Genomic DNA, 26,224 nt, shown 5'->3' with positions numbered 1-26,224 from the left:
AAATATGTCGAATTAAGGTAAAACCTCTTGAAAATTCTACTAATCTATTGGGTTTGACGGTTGTAATCTCAGTATCAAATCTTTAATGGAATTAATTTTTTTTTTTTACTAAATAATTTAAGGAAATTAACAACGTCAACTAGGATATACATTAAAATAAATTTTAATATACTTCAATATTTCGGCAACGTCACGTTGCCATTTTCAAGAAACTTAAGAACAAGACACGTGCATGCAGGCACAACAAACAGTAAGTGAGGAAGAAGCATTTTTTACTAAATAATTTAAGGAAATTAACATGAACTAGGATATACATTAAAATAAATTTTAATATAACTTCCTCACTTACTGTTTGTTGTGCCTGCGTGCACGTGTCTTGTTCTTAAGTTTCTTGAAAATGGCAACGTGATGTTGCTGAAATATTGAAGCATATTAAAATTTATTTTAATGTATATCCTAGTTGACGTTAATTTCCTTAAATTATTTAGTAAAAAATGCATAACCAATGTCTAAGCCTTTCCACGAGAATAATGGAATTAAAGTTTTGATATTGAGAAGTTCTTGTTATAAGCTTAAGGGAGAGCAGCGAACATTATGTGCTCTATTAATTAATCACTTGACAACACAAATTTTTGGGAGGTACAATGAGTAGGCTTTGTACACTGCGTGGAAAGAAGTCAACGGACACCGTCGTGTGAGGAACAGGCAACCATGTTGTAAGCCTCAGTTCTGAATGTTTTTATCCATATTTGTGTTCTAGTCAATGCCCAGAACTTCATGATCATCATCGTGCAAGCCAACGATTTGCAGTTTTTATATATTATCCTTTTTAGCACCCTACAGTCATGTTTAGTGAGTGTGGTGGGTCACTCACTGTGCAGTTGATTCCCTGGTTCCATCTCAATATGGTATCACTGATTGTTGATCTGGGATGGCCCACTTTATTAACAATTTACAGTACAGATAGGCCTTCAGCATGGCATCCTGTCACAATGCCGCTTTCAAACTCTAAAATACTGATGGAACCATTGTTCTGCCTGTCACGTATTGCTTATGGTATGAAGTATGCCAAGCTTTAGTGAAGTCTGGATCAGCATTCAGCAGTGTCTCTACATTCACCTTTTTTGATGAGCATGGATTGACATGTTTATGTAAATATTAAAGTGTAGTGTGTCTCCACCCCCCATTTATTTGAACTTTGAAGTGACTAGAAGTGATGTTTAGACTTCAGAAGGAATCTAAACATCCCTTCTAGAACAAAGTTTACATTTTCCCCCATTCCTTTCAACATACAAAATGTGCAGTGTTTGTGTTATGTCGGGCATCATAGAGAGTGACCAGCATCTATTTTCTAGAGTACAGTCAGTAATCATTCAGACTGATTATGCATTCTTGGTCAAATTCTTGGTCTAGTGGCATTCTTGATCAAACCTAATCGTAAGGCTTTAATAGATTTCTAGGTCAGCTGGTCAATAATCTTATGACTACTGTTCCTCCAGGGCATGGCTTGAGAGTCTGAGCTGAGTAGTGGTAATATTCAGAGAAAACTGCTGTAGCTATGATGATTTGCGATTTGGTTAAAATTCTCCATCTCTATGGCATAAATAATTCGTTACTGACTGTTCTCTAACTGTTCCAATTTCATTTCAACTTATTTAACAGGAATTATTAGAAGTCTAGAGAAATAGATTATGTTGGAAACGATTTACTTGCCTAGATCTTCCATTTCACTTCACCAACATGCAGTCTTATCTCCATTCTCAGCAATTTCCATCTTCAATCTGCAAAACTACACCTGCATTTCATAACCAACTTAAATTTCAGCTCTTTCAAGCAAAGCTGATATTAGTTTTTACAGTTACTCCTTTTTTCTCAAATGTGACTTTTGCTATCTCTGTTGCTCAACTAATCTCAGCAGTCATTCTAAACTTTTTAAATGTTCATTTTGTTATCCATCTTTCACTAATAGTGAGATCATCTTCCTTTCTTTATTTTTTACATCTCTGGCTGGCTTTCCTAATCAAACTGCACTGATCCAGCATATATTAATACCAAGGCATTTATCACCACTGATCTTATACAAATTGTTCTACCTACCAGTTAACTCTAACCATTCACCAGACTCCAGATTTCTTGCTTGCTAGTATTTTCTCTGGCTCATTTCCATAGATGGATTGTTGTTTTCAGTCTCTGATCCAAACGCTTGTTCATTTCCCATTTCACTTTAAATTCTTATCTCTTGCATTAGCATTAATGCAGGAGACAAGAATTTAAAGCTTTGGTCTCCAAATAAGTGTGCCAAGGCTGCACAAGAGAAGAATCGTGCATATTGAAATTGGCTTTTATAAAAATCTCTAGTTCTCTTTTTCTGTTTATACTAAAGCCCAAAATAGTCACAAACAAATTATCACTTTATATAAAATTGATTTCAAAAAGTCCAAAAGCAGGTAACTTGCATCTTCTACAAATAGCAGTTGTTCTTTTTGATCTCTTTAGCCATAGATATAACTTTTTTCCAAATCTGCTTCTACCTCTTTTGCACTTAGATGATTCTGTTTTTTATCCAACTGGATACCAAAAAGTCTACTTGTCCCAACAGCATTTTGATTGTTCTACAAGTTTACACTAAGTCTAACTCCTATTTTATACTGCCTTTTTATTCTTTTCCATTCCACTAGTGGTTGCAAATCTTTAATATCAAATTATCATTCAGTCTCTCTCTCATTTCCTTTCTTTCTGAAGTAAACATACCAATTAACACTCAACACTTGTGCTACCCAGAAAAACCTCATCTGCCAAATAATTGCTAACATGGATTATTTTTGATTAAATGACTTGCATTTGGATAAAGGTTATGGCAAAACTTTGTAATCTCAAGTGGTTGCTCTTTATCTCTAAATCATTTGTTCAGTTGACTCCCTGCGCTTCCATCCATCTCAGTGTGGTATCACTAATTGTTGAACTTGGTTGGGCCAGTTTGTCCATTTTTGCCGAACAGATAGGCCTGCAAGATGGCATCCTATCACAACGTCTCTTTCAAACTCTGTCAATTCATTTCTCGCATCCATTTCACCCGAACACAGTTGCACTGACTTGGGAGCATCATATTCCTCCAATTTTTACTGGCTTCAAACACGACTCTTTAAATGCACAATGCATCTTGTCCATGGGGTGTCCGTTGACTTCTTTCCAAGTGATGTACTTGGGATGTGTAGTGTTTTGATCAAAACATATCTTAATTGATTTTACTCAAGACCTCGACTAAACTTTTTTTTTCTTTTTGCAGTTATTTAAAATATTTTGATTATTAGTGGAAATTAATACATCATTAGAAGATTACCAAGCTGAAGCAGTGAAAATATTGCATTGTCATTGTATTAATGATTAATCATTACTTCCTGTAAATAATAAATACATGTAGTTACATTACAGTAGACTTCCAATTGCCCATCTATAATCAGCGTATCGGTATCCAGTGTTTCCCCGTTCCCCTCGTGTGTGTTTGGGGGGGGGGGAAGTATCAGTCACTATACACCTTACTATTTATAACTAGATTCTGCAGATTACTTCCATTATTATGGATGTCTTTAATTATGCATTTTATGTTATGATCTGCAGATTACCAGAAAATTACATAGAATCTCATGTTTTTTACTTACTGTTTATATTTAAAATTCAAAATTTTAATGAGCAACATTTTTAAGTCACTGTGTAACTTACTATTTATGACTATAAGTTTCTGAAGATTACTTCCATTTTATTATGAATTATATTTAATTATACATATGTTGTGATCTGCAGATTACTAGAAAGTTACTTAGCATCTCATATTTTTTACATATTGTTTTTATTATTTTTAATATTTAAATATAACGAACAACATTTTTGAAATGTCTCACTGGATACAATATTTTCAGGCTGTGAAGATTTCATCATTGAGACTATGACTTTGGAGACATTATTATCTGTTTTACAGTGGAGTAGCCAACCACATGGTTCTCATTGGGTTTATCGTCAGGCATTGAACTTTATACGTGAAGAATTCTCTAGTGTTGCTTCATCTTCTATTTTATATCAACTGGAAAGAAACCATTTACTAGAGGTTATTAAGTCAGATTTTCTTCAAGTAAGTCAACAGTGTTATTGCATTTGCTTAACGATAGCTCAAAACAGATTTCACAAACTCTCTAGTAGGCATTACATTTGCAGAATTTGAAGTAACTCAGTTTTATCTTGAGTTTTTTTTGTTGGCCTATTTAGCAGAGTTAATGCTCATCCTCCAACGAACAGGCTACTAAATTAGACTAGATTAAACTACTAGGCTATTAAGCTACTAGATTAAACTAAATTTATTAAACAGGCTACTAGTTCAAATCCCTACATGTGCATAGATGTTAGTGGATGTTGTTAGGTGGTAGATGAATTCTAGACCAACCACCTTGCATATTGGTAACCTGAAATAACTTGAAAAGTTTATTTGTTCTCTAGAGCAGCGTTTCTGGATTAATAAAATTTACCATAAATTTAAAAATTAAAATCCCTTAGCCCACCTACAGTATTACTCTTCTATAGGTTTACAACTTTTCATGGATATGAGCGCCATATGGAGGGGGGGGGGCTAAATAAATAATCTTGCTGTAGATAAGACTAGATTAATACAATCAGCTAAAATTTATTCCTTGTGTAGAATTTATGGAAACAAACGTGTTACAGCATTACTTGACTTACAACAAAGAAAAATAACACTTCACATTGTGTCTTCTATATCAGCATTGTCATCAAGAATACATATGTATGAACTAAAACACAAGCTACATCATAATACATATAAGTAAGCAATAGTATAATTGCTATGTTTACACTAGCTTAACCTCTGGTAAGGGAAAGAAAGAGAGGAAGAGTAAAATTTTAAAAATAGAATTTCATAATACAAAAAATAATGATCAAATATAATAAAATAAAAATGATTAAAAAAGTTAAGTTGAACTACATAATTTGCTACTCTACAGTCCTGTTATTTTTAGGTCTATCCACTTATCTGGTTTACTTATGTTGAGGTTCTGCCATCTTGTTTATCTGATGTTCTATATCTGAATGCTATGTGTATTACAAATTTAACTTCTATCATTCTTGTTGAGATTGAGGTGATGTATCAACATCTTACAAGTTTCTTTGAAGTTTGTTTTGGAGTAGTGTAGGGACTTAGTGACTTTCCAATTAATTCTCTGTGATGTGTTTGGAGTGCATGATTGGAAAGGCCTGTTTTACTATAATGAAGGAATTTAATGGGTTGTTTGTGTTCATCTTTGCTTATTGAAATTGTGCATTTCCCCTGTGTAGGGTAAGTTGCAGGTTCACTGAATTTTGTAAACCCCTGGGCGGGCAAGGTAAGGAAGAGGATCTTTGGACAAGCTAAGTATGCTTTTTAAGAGGAAAGACCTTAGAGAAAGATAAAATTTATGAATAATTGTTATTTCATCAAGAATGCATCAATCAGGATGGATATGAAGGCCAGTGATATCTATAAGAGGATGGTTGATGGATAGACACCAGAGATTATTATATAACAGTGTAGAATCTGAGCAATACCAAATGACAATTTTCATCATTGAATGGCATATACCCTCAAGGGGTATACAGGATATTATGATAGTACTACATGAAAAACTTACGTCATTACTAACTTCCTATATGCAGTTTTCCTCCAAATCAATCTCTTATCTGTCAAGACTCCAACATTATGAGATCTTATATTTTTTCCTCTTTTAAGATGCTTTTTACTCTATCAATCCACCTATGTCTTGGTCTTCCTCTAGGTCTTTTTACAGCCAACCTGGCAGAGAACATTTCTTTTGCTAATCTTTCCTCTTCCATTCTGTTTAAGTGACCATACCAACTGAGCTCTGCTAACAATGTCAAGTTCTTTCCTAATATCCTCATTTTTAATATGATATTGCTTTGATGCCATCTGTTCACGCTCCTAATCTTTCTCAGGAATCTCATATCTGTGGTCCCTAGTTTTTGGTCAAGTGCTTATTTTTTTCTAACCCAGCTCTCAGATCCATAAAGTTAAAATTGGTTTGAACACTGTCTTATATGCAGCTAATTTAGTCTTTTAACTTTCTCTCTTAATCCATATAAATTTATTCAGTTCACTTCCTACCATACAGGCTTTGTTACCAAATATGAAAATATTTGGTAAACTAAATATTTTCATATTTAGTTTACCATCTTCACTAAAAATTGTGCCTAAGTAGCTGAAATGTTTTACTTGTTCTATAGGTTCTCCATTCACAATGCAGTTGATATTTTCAATGCTTCTACCTATTTTCATTGTCTTTGTCTTTTTATTGCTGACCTTCATACCAAATCTATTACAAGAGTTATTCAGTTTAGTCAGGAAATCTTGCAGACTTGTATCAAATTTATTTAGAAGTACAACATCATCTGCATAAAGCAAAGAACTGACATTAACATCTTTAATTTTGATATCGGGTTTAATACTACTTTCCTTCATAATGTGATCCATATAGATAATGAATAACAGAGAGGATAATGTATATTTTTGTCTGACAATGCCCTGTTGACATCATATAACTGTAGTGTTTTGAATAGCTTTTATCTTGGCACCTTATCATATGCATTTTGCAGGTCTACAAAACTTAAATACAGATCTTTTATTATATTCCCACAATTTCTCAACTATTTGTCATAAAGTGAAAATCTGATCCCGACAGCCTCTATTTGGCTGAATCCAGCTTATTCTTCACCAAGCTTCCCTTTCACAATCCTTCTCAACTGTTTCTGAAATATCCTTGCATAAATCCTACCAGGAACACTCAGTAGGGAAATGCCTCTGTAATTCTCACATTCCATTTTATTTCCCTTTTCATATATGGGTACTATGAGAGGTCTACTCCAATCATCTGAAATTCGTCCCTCCTCCTCCCAGGCTTTCTGAACTGTGCAGTGCAACCACTGCAAGACTTTTATACCTCCATACTTGAGTGTTTCTGGTCGAATATCTTCTACTGCCTTTCTACATTTCAGGCTTTTGATGGCTCTTTCTACTTCATATATGGATATGTATAAAAGTCTTGCAGTGGTTGCACAATGCTTAGCTTTCTTACATTTATCTCTGTATTCTCTTAAGAGCATATGCTGACTTATTCACCAGGAACGTTTGACATTCTTCCTTCTTTTCCTTCACTACCTCTTTAACTTCCTGTGTCCACCATAGAGTTTTGATTTTTCTATCCTTGTAGACAACCTCACCACTAGCTGAATAAATGTTTTCTTCAGGACTTGCCACTGAGCCTCCAAGGTTTGGTTCCTATTCTCAAACTCTTTCATATTTTCTTGAATAATGTTCACATCTGAGAGCTGCTCAACTTTTATTTGCTTTAAAACTTTCTTACATGTTCTTCTTTTCAATATGAAATTCAATTTTATCCTGCTCAAAATGGTGATCACTTCCAATTTGAAATCCTCTATACACTCTAGTATACTGCACTAGTGAGAAAACATTCTTATCAACAATAACATAGTCAGTGAGACTTTTCTTATTCCTTGCACCTTCTCTCTGTGTGAATTTATGCACATTTTTATGTTGGAACATTGTATTAATAATAACCAGTTTGTCCTGAGCAGAAATCCAAGGTATTGGCCATTATTATTAGCTTTGATTATCATTTCCTGCTTTGCTATTTAGATCTCTAACAAGGACCAACTTACTTTTTTCTCATTGTGTCAGTTACTTTCTCTAAAGCCTTAAATAATTCCTCTACTTCTACTTTAATAGAATCTTTTGGGACCATAGGCACAAATAAGTCTCATTGTCTAGTTCCCCATTCTGATATTTGATGTGATCAAATATCAGAATGAGGAAATATAGCTACTTCTTCTTTTCCTTAATTGTTATTGCCTGAATATAATGTTTTGTATTTATTGCTTCGAAAGATCTCACCAGTTTTTGTCTTTTTTGTTTCAGTCACCTTTATTATGCCAGTCTGGTACTTATCCAGTTCTTCTGTTAGTTCTATTTCTTTGCATTTCAGGCTGCTTATCTTGATAGTGCCAATCTTGAACTCTGATGTTGAGTTGGAACATGTTTCAAAATTTGTTCCAGTAGCCAATTGTTTGCTGTTTGTCTGGTTTTCTGGCAAAAACAATGGGGGGGGGGGCCTTGTTTAACTGGGATACTCCAGCCAGCATGAAATTCTTTCATGTTGTATCATCATTTTACATTGCGATTTATGCCAATAAGAATACAATTTGGTCGGCTAAATCCCAAATTGCCAGCCCATCCTTGTTCATTCAGTATCCAGGTAGATACCTAACAGGGGAAGAAAAGAACCCATGAGAAGGTGAAGATTGGACATTAGGTCAGAAGCCATTGTTGGTTCTCCACATTTCTTTTAATGACTATGTGGAGGTCACTTCTAAGTTATATAGCTTTGACTCTTAAGGGTGCTTAATAAAATAAACATCAAAAAGTATATAAATAGATAACCAAGTTGTACAAATATTGAAAAACTGATAAAAGAAAAATAAATAAATAAATTGGTATTCATACTGCACAAGAAGGATTTTAATAGGTTTGTAAGAGATTAGTTACATGCAAGCAAGATTTTATTAAAGATCACTGAAAATAGAAGTGAGGCTAAAGTCAAAGCGAGATGTCTGAGGAATGCAGGTTTCAGGAAAGGCAAGAGTACCAGAGATCAGATCCTTTGTATAATGCTATGCATTAAGGGAAGGGCCACTACCAGACCGGTTTGTTTACTTACACTTGGATAAAGGATTAAACTAAATTTATTATAGCCTAACCAAGTGAAAAAAACTTCCAACATCTTTCTCTAAATCCAGAGTAATTTAATAATAAGGTGAGACACCTTTTGGCAACTTATATGGGTAAATATGACTTCTCCATTACTATCACCACCCCTGGGTCTGGATACCACTGATGAGACCTCAATAAAGGTGGAAACTGGTCTTGGTAGTGGCCCTTCACTTAATGTGTAGCATTATACATGTCTGCAAGTAGATGTGCTTTGCATTATGGGAGATACTAAGACAAGTGATGAGAGCTTAGTCCACCTTTACCATAAGTTGCCTCAGTCCTGAAGATACCTCAGGTGCAAACTTTGTTTGCTTACACTTGGATAAAGGATTAACCTAAATTTATTAGATGTAATAAAATTTATTCCTCCCACTACACTACTGTATTAGACAGGCACAAAAGATTTATCACTGTTCATAGATGGGAATCTCATAATAATAATAAAATGTAGATAAACCCTGGAGTGAGTTTTATTAGAACATCTGCAGTAGCTCCATATCTTCCTAAATTTCTGATTCTCAAAAAGACAAAAGAAACAGATGATAAGTCTCTGAGTCTCACCCTCACGTTGAGTTTCTGGCTCCATGGAGGTCAAATATTAATAATAGCTACTTAATTTATCTTTAAATGTCCTAGAATATAATCAGCCTTTATTAATCACTAACTGGAAGCATTTTTACTTTTCACTTGTAAGTGCTCTAGGTCCTCATAATATCCATAAAATGGTAAAACATCTCTGACAAAATGTACCATAATGGATTTGTAACAATTACTTTAACTTACAAATGAACAGTTTCTGGATTTATGGCAGTCCAAGGAGAGGGATTTCTACCTATTATGATGTGCAGTGATGGCCAGATAGAAGAAATGATTAGTGTCCAGTTATACGGCAATTTATGATAACAATTTATTTACAAGCTCATTGTTCTAATTAGGTGTTAGCACAAGATTTTGAAAGGCATCGTCAATGTTAGTCTTCTCTGGTATTAAGAGAGTTTTTTTTTTTTTTTTTCCAGCACACTCAGTGAGTTGTCTGTAGAAATCAGTAAGCATTAGACTGCTTACTGATTCTACAGACAACCCACTTTGTTCATCAAGAAACATCCATCTGAGATAGATACCTAAAACCTGATATTAATCCTCTTTCGGCCAATTCTCTCTCTTTTTTTTTAAATATTTTCTATCCATCTGAAAAAAAACATGTGAGATCTATCTTTCTTAGGCAACTAAGGATCCTTATATGTAATACTTGTTTGCTTCAGAGTTCACTTTATAACAGAATGCTACTTTCAGACTTCTTCATGGGAACTTAATAGTATTCAAGTTTTCAAAGAAAAAAAAGTACATTTTGTCAAAATGTGATCGTCAAAGAATTAAAGCTTGGACAAATTGATATCTTACTTGCAGCTTAAACCAAGTTACTGGGACTCAACATCATAGGTATTCACCTTGGCAAGTTTATAGCCTTCCATGTTGCCTGCTTGTAAGGAAATCATTTTATGAGCAGTTTTAGCACACGCGCACGTGCACACACACACACACACACACAGAGAGAGAGAGAGAGAGAGAGAGAATGCTGATGTAAGGATCAAATTGTAAGAATTAATTGCATTTTATCCAGTGGAATCCAATTAGAATGCAGTAACTAGACTACTGAGTTGCATTCCAAAATTTGCACTAGAAAAGTAAATTGCTACCAAAGATTCATAAATTACTTGGTTCTCTGAGTGCTCTTTACAGATTGTGTTGACTTTTTAATGCTTTACATCTAGTGCATTCTCAAATACAATTACTCTATTAAATAATTAAAAAAAAGGCTTCATCTGGATGTTTGCTGTGTGTTGGATCTTAAGCCACATTAAAATTAATATAAATGAGAGTGCACCTGCAGATCAGTTCAGTTCCTTATCTACACAGTAAAAGAAAAATGAATTTGTCAATGGTTGTCATTGTGGTTGGGAAAGCCTATGATACCCTCTGCCCAACCAAACTTTTGATAGGAAAAAAAACACAGGCCAATTATAATTAATCAAATAATTTATTTCAATCAATATATTCTCCCTCAGCTTCGATACAGCATTTGGCATGGTCAATTAATTCGTTAAACAAGTTTTTTATATTGGTTTTTAGGATACTGTTGAAAGTCGTGGTTACTGCCGCTTAAACGTTTTCAGTGGTGTCGTATCGCTTTCCTTTTATCGGCAAATGAAGTCGGGGGAAGAGAAAGAAGTCACAGGTTGCTAAATCAGATGAATACGGCAAGTGATCCGACACACAAACTTGGTTTTTGCTCAAAAACTGTCTCACAATGTTCGAATGATGAGATGGTGCATTATTGTGCAAAAGTAACCTCCTGCATCACAATATTCATGCCGTACGCGACAAATTTTCGCTATCAGTCGCTTCAAAACTTCAAGATAACTCGCCATTGACCGTTTGGCCAGGTGGAATGAATTCTTTGTGGATAATGACAAGGACGATCTTTCAAGGAAGTTTGAGTCCTTATGAACAGTTGTGAGGTCCTTGCAGTGTTCAATATGATACATTTTTTAGTCGTCGGTCAACTTGTGGGGAATAAATCGCAAATTCAATTTACGAAGGCTCCAAACTCTCGGTCAAAATGTTGTGCACAGTTGAGTTTGGAATTCTCAATTCATTTTCAATCAATTTCATGGACGATTTCAGGTTTTCTTTGATGAAATCATGCACTTTTTGGATGTTAAATTTGCTAACTCCAGTTTTTGGATGGCCTGGCTTTTCATCTTCCTCAAGCTTCTCACGACCACATTGAAATCGCTTAAACCACTCTTAAACTTGAGTACGGGATAAGCATTCATCACCATATGCTTTTTGAAGCTTTTGATGCGTTTCGATAAAACTTTTACCAAGTTTAACCCAAAAGTCAATCGCAGTTCTTTGTTTGAAACTCATTTTCCGACCATTCGTCAAAACACACTGTCACATTTGGCACTATAACTCAGCATCTAATGAAATAAATGTCATAAACAGTTGAACACAACACTAATGAAGGTTACTGCTTTCGACAACAAAAAGATGCAACAGGTGGCACCATTAGGTTTCTTCTATTTTCGAAAAGTTCGGTTTCTTTTTTGGACAGAGGATGTAAATTACTTGAGACTCAGCTTGAATTTAAACATTAGCAGTTCAGTCTGTTTTAGAAGTAAAGAGGTGAAATCTGAAAGCACACCCCAACTCAGCATCACCAGAGTTAATGATCGGTACTATCATCATAAGAAGCCTGAATGGCAAAGAAATGGAGCTAGCAGAGGAATTAGATAAGTACCAGATCGACATAATAGGGATGACTGAAACAAAAGAGACAAAAACTGGTGAGATCTTTCTGAGCAATAAATACAAAATGTAATATTCGGGCAATGACAATCAAGGAAAAGAAGCAGTAGTCATAGTATTCAACATTAAATACGAGGCTATCTATTATAGCCTCGTATTTAATACTGGCAGGCAGTCTCAAGTAGAGTGATGTGGGCAAATATCACAATGGGGAACTGGATAATGAAGCTTATTTGTGCCTATTGTCCCACAGAAGGCTCTACTAAGGTAAAAGTGGAGGAATTTTTTGAGGCTCTAGAGAAAGCTACTGACACAATGAAAAAGGAAAAGTTGGTCCTTGTTGAGGATCTAAATAGCAGAGTAGGAAGTGATTGTCAGACATACAAAAATTTTTGTGAAAATTTGGAGAAAAGAGCAAAGCTAATAATAATGGCAGATACCTGTTGTATTTCTGCTCAGGACATGGACTGGTTATTACTAACACCATATTCCAACATAAAAATGTGCATAAATTCACATGGAGAGAAGAGGCAAGAAATAAGAAAAGTCTCATTGACTATGTTATTGTTGATAGTGATGTTTTCTCCCTGGTGCAGGACACCAGAGTGTACAGAGGATTTGAAATTGGAAGTGATCACTATTTAGTCTTGAGCAGGATAAAATTGAATTTCATAATGAAAAGAATGACATGTAAGAAAGTTTTAAAGCGAATAAAAGTTGAATAGCTCTCAGATGTGAACTGTAGACTAAAATGCACAAAGATTATTGAAGAAAAAATGAAAGAGTTTGAGAACAAGAACCAAACCTTGAAGAAAACCTTGATTGTTTCACTATTTAGTCTTGAGCAGGATAAAATTGAATTTCTTAATGAAAAGAATGACATGTAAGAAAGTTTTAAAGCGAATAAAAGTTGAATAGCTCTCAGATGTGAACTGTAGACTAAAATGCACAAAGATTATTGAAGAAAAAATGAAAGAGTTTGAGAACAAGAACCAAACCTTGGAGATTCAGTGGCAAACCTTGAAGAAAACCTTGATTAATTCAGCCAGAGAGGCATGTGGTGAGGTTGTCTGCAAGGATAGAAAAATCAGAACTACATGGTGGACACAGGAAGTTAAAGAGGCAGTGAAGGAAAAGAAGAAAGCATGTCAAACGTTCCTGGCAAATAAGTCAACTTGTGCTCTTGGAGAATACAAAGACAAATGGAAAGCTAAACAGGGTGTAAAATTAGCTAAACAGTTGCCAAAGTTCTCCCATGACTTTTGTCTTGGGAGGACTTTGGCAAGAACATAAAAAAATAAATATCAAGAAGGTGGTAAGATATTCTGGAGGTTGTTGAAGAAGCTTAGAAGTGGAGGAAAGAGTGCTGTAAAAGGAATTAGAGATGATAAAGGTGACATGAAAACGGGAGAAAAAGATATCCTTGAAGTATGGAGTAATTACTTCGACAAATTGCTAAATGATACAAGCAGTGATAGCACAGTGGTAAAAAACACTCAACAGGCATACAGTCAGGAATACATATCCATACTTGAAGTAGAACAGGCCATCAAAGGCTTGAAATGTGGAAAGGCAGCATGAGTAGATGATATTCGACCAGAAATGCTGAAGTATGGTGTTTTAAAAGTCTTACAGTGGCTGCACTGCATAGTTCAGAAGGCCTGGACAGAGGGACGAATTCCTGATAATTGGAGCAGAGCTCTAATAGTACCCATATATAAAAAGGGAAATAAAACTGAACGTGAGAATTACAGAGGTATATCCCTACTGAGTAGGCAATTTGGGATTTAGCCGACCAAATTGTATTCTTATTGGTTAAACCAAAATAAAAAATGATGGTACAACATGACAAAATTTCATGCCGGCTATGGCGTCGCCCGGTTAAACAAGGCCCCCGTTGTTTTCGCCAGGGAACCAGGGTGAACAGCGAAAAGTCAGCTACTGGAACAAATCTGAAAACAAACCCCAACTCAACATCACCAGAGTTAAAGATCGGTACTATCAACGTAAGAAGCCTGAATGGCAAAGAAATGGAGCTAGCTGAGGAATTAGATAAGTACCAGATCGACATAATAGGGGTGACTGAAACAAAAAAGACCAAAACTGGTGAGATCTTTGTGAGCAATAAATATAAAATGTTATATTCAGGCAATAACAATCAAGGAAAAGAAAGAGTAGCCATAGTATTCAACACAAAATACGAGGCTAATCTTCTTGAATGGCAGTCAGTCTCAAGTAGAGTAATTTGGGCAAATATGAGAATGGGGAACTGGACAATGAGACTTATTTGTGCCTATGGTCCCACAGAAGGTTCTACTAAGGTAGAAGTGGAGGAATTTTTTGAGGCTTTAGAAAAAGCAACTGACACAATGAAAAAGGAAAAGTTGGTCCTTGTTGGGGATCTAAATAGTAGAGTAGGAAATGATTGTGAGACATACAAAAATATTTTGGGAAAATTTGGAGAAAAGAGCAAAGCTAATAATAATGGCAAATATCTGTTGGATTTCTGCTCAGGACATGGACTGGTTATTACTAACACCATGTTCCAACATAAAAATGTGCACAAATTCACAGAGAGAAGAGGCTAGGAATAAGAAAAGTCTCATTGACTATGTTATTGTTGATAGTGATGTTTTCTCCCTGGTGCAGGACACCAGAGTGTACAGAGGATTTGAAATTGGAAGTGATCACTATTTAGTCTTGAGCAGGATAAAATTGAATTTCATATTGAAAAGAATAACATGTAAGAAAGTTTTAAAGCGAATAAAAGTTGAGCAGCTCTCAGATGTAAACTGTAGACTAAAATACAGAAATATTATTGAAAAGAAAATGAAAGAGTTTGAGAACAGGAATCAAACCTTGGAGATTCAGTGGCAAACTCTGAAGGAAACATTGATTGATTCTGCCAGAGAGGCATGTGGTGAGGTTGTGTGCAAAGATAAAAAAAATCAGAACTCCCTGGTGGACACAGGAAGTTAAAGAGGCAGTGAAGGAAAAGAAGAAAGCATATCAAAAGTTCCTGGCAAATAAGTCAGCTTTTACTCTTACAGAATACAGAGACAAATGTAAGAAAGCTAAACAGTGTGTAAAACTAGCTAAACAAAAGTCATGGGAGGACTTTGGCAAGAATATAGAAAATAAATATCAAGAAGGTGGCAAAATATTCTGGAGGTTGTTGAAGAAGCTTAGGAATGGAGGAAAGAGTGCTGTAAAAGGAATTAGAGATGATAAAGGTGAAATGAAAACAGGAGAAAAAGATATCCTTGAAGTATGGAGTAATTACTTTGAAAAACTGCTAAATGAAACAAGCAGTGATGACAGCACAGTGATAGAAAACACTGACCAGGCATGCAGTCAGGAATACATATCCATACTTGAAGTAGAAAAAGCCATCAAAGGCTTGAAATGTGGAAAGGCAGCAGGAGTAGATGATATTCGACCAGAAATGCTGAAGTATGGTGGTATAAGAGTCTCACAGTGGCTGCACTGCATAGTTCAGAAAGCCTGGACAGAGGGACGAATTCCCGATGATTGGAGTAGAGCTCTCATAGTACCCATATATAAAAAGGGAAATAAAACTGAATGTGAGAATTACAGAGGTATTTCCCTACTGAGTGTTCCTGGCAAGATCTATGCAAGTATACTTGAGAAATGGTTGAGAAGAATTGTGGAAGAAAAGCTTGGTGAAGAACAAGCTAGATTCAGGCCAAATAGAGGCTGTCAGGATCAGATCTTCACTTTACGACAAATAGTCGAGAAAGCATGGGAATATAACAAAGATCTGTATTTAAGTTTTGTCGATTTGGAAAAGGCATATGACAAGGTGCCAAGAGAGAAGCTATTCAATACGCTGCAGTTATATGGTGTCAATTGGGCATTATATCAAGCAATACTTAGTCTTTATTTGAGTTGTGAGTCAGCAGTTAGAATTGAAGGAAGTACAGGAAGATGGTTTAATGTTAAATCTGGTGTGAGACAAGGATGTACATTATCCCCTCTGTTATTCATTATCTATATGGATCACATTATGAAGGAATGTGGTATTAAACCTGATATCAAAATTGGAGATGTTAATGTCAGCTCTTTGCTTTATGCGGATGATGTTATACTTCTAAATAAATCCGCTACAAGTCTGCAAGATTCTCTGACTAAATTGAATAGCTGTTGTAATAGATATGGTATGATGGTCAGCAATAAAAAGACAAAGACAATGAAAATAGGCAGAATCATTGAAAATGTCAACTGTGTTATGAATGGAAAAAACTGTGGAACAAGTAAAACATTTCAGCTACTTAGGCACAATTTTTACTGAAGATGGTAAACTAAATATAGAAATAGACAACAGAATCAGCAAAGCTGGTATCGTGGGAAGTCAATTGAATAAATTCATATGGAATAAGAAAGAAATTAGTCGGAACACTAAATTAGCTGTATACAAGACTGTGTTCAAACCAATTTTAACTTATGGATCTGAGAGCTGGTCAGAAGTAAAACACTTGACCAAAGACTAGAGACCGCAGATATGAGAGTCCTGAGAAAGATTAGAGGCGTGAACAGATGGCATCAATGGCAATATCATATTAAAAATGAGGATATTAGGAAAGAACTTGACATTGTCAGCATCCAGGAATGCGTTAGCAGAGCTAATCTCAGATGGTATGGTCACTTAAATAGAATGGGAGAGGAAAGATTAGCAAAACAAGTGTTCTCTTCCAGGTTGGCAGGAAAACGACCCAGAGGAAGACCAAGATATAGGTGGATTGATACGGTACAAAGTGCCTTAGACGATAGAAATATAAGATCTGATAATGTTGGAGTCTTGACAAGTAACAGACTGATTTGGAGGAAAATTGTAGATAGGAAGTTAGTAATGATGTAATTTTTTCATGTAGTACTGTCATATCCCGTACACCCCTTGAGGGTACATGGCAGGAATTTGATGATGATGATGATCCCTACTTAGTGTTCCAGGCAAGATTTATGCCAGTATACTTGAGAAACGGTTGAGAAAAATTGTGAAAGAAAAGCTTGGTGAAAAACATGCTGGATTCAGGCCAAATAGAGGCTGTCAGGATCAGATCTTCACTTTACGACAAATAGTCGAGAAAACATGGGAATATAACAAAGATCTGTATTTCAGTTTTGTCGATCTGGAAAAGGCATATGACAAGGTATGGTTGAGAAGAATTGTGGAAGAAAAGCTTGGTGAAAAACATGCTGGATTCAGGCCAAATAGGGGCTGTCAGGATCAGATCTTCACTTAACGACAAATAGTCGAGAAAACATGGGAATATAACTAAGATCTGTATTTCAGTTTTGTCGATCTGGAAAAGGCATATGACAAGGTGCCAAGAGAGAAGCTATTCAGTACTCTACAGTTATATGGTGTCAGTGGGTCATTATATCAAGCAATACTTAGTCTTTATTTGAGTTGCAAGTCAGCAATTAGAATTGAAGGAAGTACGTGAAGGTGGTTTAATGTTAAATTTGGTGTGAAACAAGGATGTACATTATCCCCTCTGTTATTCATTATCTATATGGATCACATTATGAAGGAAAGTAGTATTAAACATGATATCAGAATTGGAGATGTTAATGTTGCTTTATGCGGACGATGTTATACTTCAAAATAAATCTGCTACAAGTTTGTAAGCTTTCCTGACTAAATTGAATAAATGTTGTAATAGATATGGTATGAAGGTCAGCATTAAAAAGACAAAGACAATGAAAATAGGTAGAATCGTTGAAAATGTCAACTGTGTTTTTGAATGCAGAACCTGTGGAACAAGTAAAACATTTTAGCTACTTAGGCACAATTTTTAGTGAAGATGGTAAATTCAATATGGAAATAGACAGTAGAATCAATAAAGCTGGTATGATATGATGTCAATTGAATAAATTCATGTGGAATAAGAGAGAAATTAGTCAGAACACTAAATTAGCTGTATACAAGACAGTGTTCAAACCAGTTTTAACTTATAGATCTGCGAGCTGGGTCAGAAGTATAACACTTTACCAAAGACTAGAGACCGCAGATATGAGAGTGCCGAGAAAGATTAGAGGCGTGAATATGGTATTGCCAATGATGTCAATATGGTATTGTCATCAATGGCAATACCATATTAAAAATGAGGATATTAGGAAAGAACTTTATATTGTCAGCATCCAGGAATGCGTTAGCAGAGTTAATCTCAGGTGGTATGGTCACTTAAACAGAATGGGCAAGGAAAGATTAGCAAAACAAGTGTTCTCTGCCAGGTTGTTTGGAAAACGACCCAGAGGAAGACCAAGGTATAGGTGGATTGATACAGTACAAAGTGCCTTAGACGATAGAAATATAAGCTCTGATAATGTTGGAGTCTTGACATGCAACAGACTGATTTGGAGGAAAATTGTAGATAGGAAATTAGTAATGATGTAAATTTTTAATGTAGTACTATCATATCCTGTACACCCCCTTGAGGGTACATGTCAGGAATTTGATGATGATGAGAGTTGAAGTTCTGTTTACTAAACTCTTCCTAAGTTATATCTTTTGCATTCTTTTTTCCTTTTTCATATTTCTTACTGAGAACTGAATCTCAGTAAGAAATATGCAAAAGAATTACGTTCCAGCACTATAATGTTTGTCTCTTCACAACATATTCTGATGGAGGGCTATCAAACAAGTTTTTAATGACACTTGTGATGTAATAAAGTAACACTGAAACATGTAGATACAAGAGGTTTAATAACACATTATTAAAATCATATATTTCAATCTGTATAATTTTTCTGTAAGCATGATAAGATGCTTAGGGATATTGGATCTCCTTGTCTTGTGTCTCGTGTTGTCTGGAAACATATTCTTATTACTCCATAGTTTCTCACAGCAGCCTCTGCATTGTCATTGATGTTCTGAATGAGATATCACATTCTTGTCCATTCCATAAGATTTGAGTACAGTCCATGCTACTTTCTGATCTATACTGTCAAACGTTTCAAAAGTCAACAAAACATGTATAAACATTTAGAAAGTTTTTTACCTTGGGTATACTGTATGTTAAAGATACCAAGCCATTTTATAAACTTGGTTTTTTATCCTTTTTTCCAAGTAAGCAAAAAGACAAGTAAGTCAAGTTTGCGACAGAATATAGTTTAGGTCTGACTACTTACTCCACCTTTACCACGAGTTGCCTCAGACCTGAACTATGTTCAGGCACAAACTTGACTTACTTGTCTGTTTGCTTACGTGGGAAAAAGGATTAAAAATCAAGTTTATAAAATTGCTTGGTATCTTTAACATAGGTATAAACATTTTTATTTTTACATAGAGCTTACTCCACAATTAATCTTAACATTAGTATTTTGGGTACAGTACTTCTGTGTCTTCTGAATCCTCTTGCTTATGTTCCAGATTGTCTTCCATTAGTTTCCTTATTCTTTCTGTTAATATCAAAAGTATTTTTCCCATCACTCGTTCGAGCTATTCTGTAATTTTTGTCTTGCTTTTTTGTGAATAGATATTAGGATTGATCTTGTTCATTTGTTTGGTGTTTTGCCTTCCTCTCGTGCTATGTTACATAACTGGTACGGTTCGTCTATTATCACCTCACCACCATGTTTAAGTGTCTCTCCAGTGATTTCATCATTCCCAGGTTTTATTCCTTTACAACTTCATCCCTCAGTATATCTGTTTCTCCATCTGTGCTTGGTGGTGATATTTCCCTCAATTCATCAATTAACTTCTTCTGGACCTAAATATTTCCCTGTGTCTTATATAACTCTGAGCAGCATCTTGCCCATCTCTCTCTCCTATTTTTTCTGTGTTCATCAAGATTTGACCACTTTCATTATTTTTTGGATTCCATTTCTTTTTGATGTTTCTGATCATCTTATATACTTCTCTTATTCTGTATTCACTCAAGTATTTATTGCCATCCTCGCATGTTTGCTAGCCTCATGTTTTATGCTAGCCATTTTGATTTGTCTCTCCTGATTGCCTTTGCTTCATTGCATTTTGCTCTATATTGTTCTTCCATTTTCACAGATCTCTCTCTCTCTTTAAATCTTTAAAATTCTTTTTTCCTGAATTATCTTTAATGTCTCCTGTGAGATCCACCTCTTCTTTGGCTTTTCTGTCTCTTGAACTGTTTGCTCCGCTGCTTTCTTGATTGGATACATCACTTTGTTGTTTCTATCCTTCAGTTCCTTTTCTGTAATGGCTTTCAATTCTTCCTTGATTACTTTCCCTGTAATGTCATCACTCAGTGCCTTCATATCTCTCTCTGATTCGGAAACTGCTTGAGTTTCAACTTGATATTTGCAATTATTAAGCTATGATCTAATTTCATGTCTGCTCCTTCAAACAGTCGACACTGTTGAACTGATGTGGCCCATCTCTTGTTTGAGTATCATGTCTAGCATGTTCTTAGTTCTATCTAGTGACTGCCATGTCCACCTCCTGCAGTCTTTTTGCTGGTTTTCAGTTTCAAATTACCATGTTATGCCTCAAGGCAAATTCATGCATTGCCTTCTGTCATGGTTTGTTCAGCCATCGCAAGTTGCTATAGAATAACTGTATTTCTTCTTCAGTACTCTGAAGTAGGTGAATAGATCTGAATTGCTGTGGTGTTAATTGGTCTTGCTGAAAATCTTGCCATTGTTATTCTGTCATTTACTGGTTTGCATTCTAATAATGCTACTCTTCCTCTTTTACTTAGAAGAAATCCAACTCCTGCCTCATGTTTTATGCTAGACCAGATGATTCTTTCACCCCTCATCTCCCCTGGCTGTCCAGTGCATCTTCGCTAATCCAAGGATGACGCTCCATCTCCTTGCAAAGTAAGTTTTGCTTTCTCAGAGCCCATAAAGTGCAGACTGATAGCTTGTCTCTTGCTGGTTTTAATTTTATTACACTTCTTTTCATAGCTAACTTTTCGGCTCAACCCCGATTTCTCAGTGGGGTATGTAAACATTGTTTATCTGGGAGATGTCAGAGCTGGCATGTACTTTTCCCTTGGCACTTCCATATTGCAGCAGATTTCAATTGTGTTTTGTTTTTACAGTCAGCACATCAGCACTCATTTGACTTTAATGGTTTGTTCAGCCATCCTTAACATTTGGAACAGATGCTGTTTGCAGCCACCCACTATGAATCAGACACTGCTGTTGCCTGTTAGTCCATGGGAAGGTTTTATTTCCCTCCTAGCACTCATATCTGAGAGGCATTCTCCTATCTGCCACCCAGGGACATGCCCTCTAGGGGTTTCAGGCTCCCCAAGGGAGGATAACATAAGGGGAATTTCAATTCCAGGTATTAAGATAAATAACTTGCAATTTTCAGATAACAAATAACAAAAGAACTGTATCACAAAATAAACTGCAAAAAAATCTAATCTAGAAAATAATTCAAAAGAAACTAAAGTTTTTTGGATGTATCTGTAAAATGGATAACAGGAGAAAGATCAAAACCTGGATGCTTGGTACATTGGGTGATATAAATAGAAGAGAAAGTCCAAGGCAGGAGTGGGTAGATGATGTGAAAGAGTGGTGTGGAAAGAGTTTGCAAGATTTGAGTCAACTGGCAGTGGACAGAGAGAAGTGGCAAAGGATTGTGAAACAGGCATCAGATACCAATGGTCATTGGACCCATGGGTGATGATGATGATCTGTAAACAGACATTTCACCAAGGTAGAATAACAATAATGGATTCCAATATATGTGAGCTGTGTGCCAACATAATACAAGTACAGCAGATAGTAATCTGCTTCTTTGGTTGGTGTCAACTCCATGCTATGATGTACCAGACTTTTCAGGAACAGAACATCCTGTTGGTCCAAAGAAGAGAGTGAGATGTACAAGGAACTTGATAAAAATACCTTGTTATAGAAAAAGGAGACCATTTATTTTTGGTTGAAGGCAATAAGAAATAGTTGTGATAGAACAAAAGAAATTGGCACTAAAGTATATTTCTTGAGGTGCTTCAAAATTGGTTCATAGATTCCATCAGCATAAGGAACTGGAGCTATGTACAGGCCCAGGGTTCTTAGAGTAGACCTGCAAGAATGTGATGTGCTGAATCTTCTGTGAGAAGAAGCCATTCTACTGCCTAATACATTGCATATAGTAAAGTTCCATTTTAAGATTTGTAATGGTCAGAGCAAAGGACATGAGCTCTTTTCAGCAGAGTTTGATGATGCCCATTTTTTGAGACGGATGAGGTAACAGTTACACCAGTGCATTGCTTGAATCTATTGAAATCCATCGTTGTAATTCTACCTTGTTGACTTTTCTGTTCACTAATGGTAATCTGTTATATTTACATCGAAATATTTGATTTAATAGTATTATTAAACCTCTCGTGTCTGTGTTTCGGTGTTTGTTTAGCTGATAGTGCTGCCACTTTATTTGAGAACATCATTCACCATTTATCCGTTTTATTATTCTGGCTGTGCGACAGTTATCAGGCAGATTCTTTTGCCACAGACATGGTACATGCAATTTTTTATTTTTTTAAATATTTTTTATTATTTATTTTTTACACTGAATCAATTTGTATAGTTTAATTACACAGTCAAAAATTTATTTTTATATCAATGTAGAGAATTGTTCATTTATTTACTGCTTGGTTTGCTGAATATTTCTTTTTACTGTTTTTGTATTTACCATTAGCATTTACTGTGGCAAACTATTGCTAATGACCATAGAAATAGTTTATTGAAAAATTGATGCATAAGTGGAGGGCATAATATAAAGATTAAATTATGGAATTACTCATGTTGGAGAAAATCAGTTATTATCAGCAGAATTTTTGGCCATATTTCATAACTATTCTCAGTGCCTATAGGGAAAGAGATAAAACAAATTAGAATAACAGTTGAAATTACAACATGTTATATAATGCATGCTATTAATTGCAAGAGGAGCGTTTCGTTTGTAAAAGTGTTTAGATTTCAAGGAAACAAAAAGATAATTATTAAAAAATAAATCACTTGACACAGAAATGGAGAGTATTGCTTAGGATACCTCCCAAAATTGAGAAAGTTTCATAGTCATTTTTGTCAAGTTTTGGTTGATAGATGTGGACTTCACAGCTTGTTTTATAGAGTCTTTCTAATAAGAAACAACTTTTGTTGTAAATCTTTAGCTTTATCCAATTAATTTGTTGCTATGCTTTGCTTATTATGTTGTCTATATATAATATGCCATCTTTATGCACTAAAAATTGTGCCTAAATAGCTGAAATGTTTTATTCATTCTGTGGGTTTTGCATTCAGGATGCTTCTGGGTGTTTTCGATGTTTTCTGAATATTTTCATAGTATTTTTATTGCTGATTTTCATATCATATTTTTATTCAATTTAGTTAAGGAATCCATCTGACTTCTACTGGCAGCTTTTTTTTATCTGATCCACACATGAAAAGCCACAAGGCCTATAGCACATTAGTGCTGTGGGGGAGGTGTAAGAGGAATAAAAGAAAAGAGGAAATCTGTTCACATTTTGCTTGAAATCTGAGGGTTGTAATTTTTAGGGAAGGCAGAGTGGGAAACTGTTCCAAAAGACAGCAGTAGATGGAATGAAAGAAAAGGCAGTGAAGTTGTTTTGGTGAGTTTCAAGATGCACTGTATAAAAGAGTGTTGGTTAGTAATGGCTCTTGTTTTAATGATTTTGGAGGAGAGTGGAGGAATAATAGCGGCCAATTCAGAAATCTGTATCCATGAAAGTATCTGTAGAAGAGGCACATGGCAGAAATTGAATGTCTATGAGAGAGGGATCATCATTAATTAGCCAGACTGACCTCTTCTGGATATAATCGAGCAATCTTAGAAAGGTTTTTGGTGCACCACCCCAAATATGGGGGCAATTTTCCATGGCAGGTGGATTTAGGCTTTGTATAGAGTTAGCAGCTGTGAAGGTAAGTAGTGTCTTGTGTGAAAAAGTACACCAAATTTTTGGGCAGCTCTAGAAGCTATAGTTGAAATGTGGTTGTGCCAGGAAAGATGGGAGGTGCAAGTCAGTCCAAGAAGAGAAATCTGATCGTGCTGAGATTATTTCTAATATTGATATCAGGTTAATGCCACTTTTTTCATGATGCAATCCATATAGAAGATGAATAAGATTGGAGATAGCATGCACCTTGCCTTAGACCTGATTTTACATTAAACCATCTTTCTGTATTTCTTACAATTCTAATTGCTGACGTACTTAAATATAGACCATGTATTGCGCTGTATAATATTTATTCCATATAATTGTTGCATGTTGAGAAGTTTTTGTTGGACACCTTTTTCAGAGATAAAACTTAAATACAGATTCATGTTATATTCTCATGATGTAGTGAAAATCTTCCAGACAACCTCCATTTGGCTTCAATCAAATTTGTTCATCTCCATTTTTCTCTTTTTCACCATTTGTTTTCTTAGCCCCTTCTCAAGTACGTTTGCATAAATCTTGCTTGGAATACTCAGTAGGAAAATTCCTCTAATTCACATGTTCAGTTTTGTTATTATTCATATAAATGGGTATAATGAGAACGTTACTGCAATAATCTGAAATCCAACCTTCTTACCAGATCTTGCAAATTTTGCAGTGTAGCCATTGTAAATCTTCTCCATGTGAGGCACCTATTTGTGATAGAATTGACCTCCCAGTGACATTAGTTGTCCATTTTGTTCTTATTTTTTGTACTATTTTTTCCTTCCTATTCTTTGCTCCTGAGTCTTTTACTATTCTATCTTCCATACCATTATCACTAGGCTCCAATGCCTCACTGCCGCATTTGCCATGCAGTGTAACCAGTGGCACCTGAAAGGAGGATCCTTTCACTCTTTGGACTGCGCTTCAGCAAGACAGGTGGTCCTGGATGACCTAGCCTGGATCAGTCAGCTAGTGGGCTTAATCCAAGCATCAACAGTGTTGCAATAAGCCCTCCCCCCAATGATCTGGGGACAGGACTCAAGGCTTGCTGTAGTGCTAATGTAGCATCTGGGGGGGTGGGGGTAGCTCTGGCATTCCACTCCTGAATGCAGCTATTGCTTGCTGGTGATTGGACTTCTATATCTGGCTCTGTGGTGGGTAGAGAACTCTGGCACTGAATCAAATTCCCATTGAGAATGGCGAAATTTTCATTCCTAAGTTTATCGGGGGGGGGGGGGGACCATCTCCAACTATTTCCAGAAACCGTTAAAACATCAGCTGAAAACAAAATGAAGAAACAAAAAATATCGGAGGCAGCAAGTCATGTACCAACTCTTAATACTGCATTTAACAGAAGAACATTCACTCAGGAAAATTGGACCCTTCATCCAGAAAGGGTTGGCAGGATCTCCAAAATCAGTGAAAAAACTTCATCTTCATTCCTGGGACTTTCTCATAAAAACAAGAACATAGAAATAGAGCATCTCATTTGAGCTATGTCCATCCACTCGACACCGATCCTGGTCTCTCCCCCCCCCCCCCCCCCCCTTCAAAATAAGCTATTCTCAAGGAGTAATATCAGAATGGAACCTTCTTACTGTTGCAGACGAAGAGATGTGCTCAGAAATTAAAGTCCGAGGAGTGAGTGATTGCCATGAGGTGAATACTCATACATAGGAAGAATTCCTGGTTCCCACCAGGAATATTATTTTTACTTTCAACATGCCTAAACCACCAACTTCTTGAAAAGCATGATTTTTAAACTGTCCGTTTAGACTTTACATTTTGAACCCTCGTGCGGCTTTAAATGTTATAAGTTTTGATGTTTTTGACCAATGTGGCAGTAAAGATCATGAGAACAAAGACTGTATGAGCAAAATACCTCTGAAGTTTTCTACATTCCTGCCTATTTTTATTCTTGTTGAGAGGCTTATACGCTGGTTAAACATGATAACTAATATTTAAGGAATTGACAGCGTATACTAGAAATATAAATTAAATAAACTTTAATATATACTTTCCGATATTTCGGCAAACGTCACGTTGCCATCTTCTTGGGAACTTAATACAAAGACACGTGCACACAAGTACTACATAACAGCAAATGAGAACCGAAGCTAGGAAGCTAACGTTTTCCTAAAGTCCTGATGGTGCCCCCTGGTGGGCTATA

General features: G+C 35.7%; 1 protein-coding gene across 6 annotated transcripts in view; it reads left to right on the top strand.

Annotated features, from left to right (window-relative positions):
- LOC150110317 (BTB/POZ domain-containing protein 7) overlaps positions 1–26,224 on the top strand; it is a 390,589-nt gene that overhangs the window by 62,505 nt on the left and 301,860 nt on the right. For all 6 annotated transcript variants that reach the window (XM_090398870.1, XM_090398905.1, XM_090398888.1 and 3 more), the window contains one exon: positions 3,918–4,126. In XM_090398870.1, the coding sequence (XP_090254996.1) occupies positions 3,918–4,126 (209 nt within the window). The remainder of the gene's footprint in view (positions 1–3,917; positions 4,127–26,224) is intronic.

Source organism: Typopeltis vanoorti, chromosome 1, assembly GCF_054136105.1.
Source record: "Typopeltis vanoorti isolate ZY-2024b chromosome 1, IOZ_Tvanoo_1.0, whole genome shotgun sequence".
Lineage (NCBI taxonomy): Eukaryota > Metazoa > Arthropoda > Arachnida > Uropygi > Thelyphonidae > Typopeltis > Typopeltis vanoorti.
The sequence above is the reverse complement of the archived record's forward strand: the minus strand, read 5'-3'. Positions and strand labels throughout refer to the sequence as shown.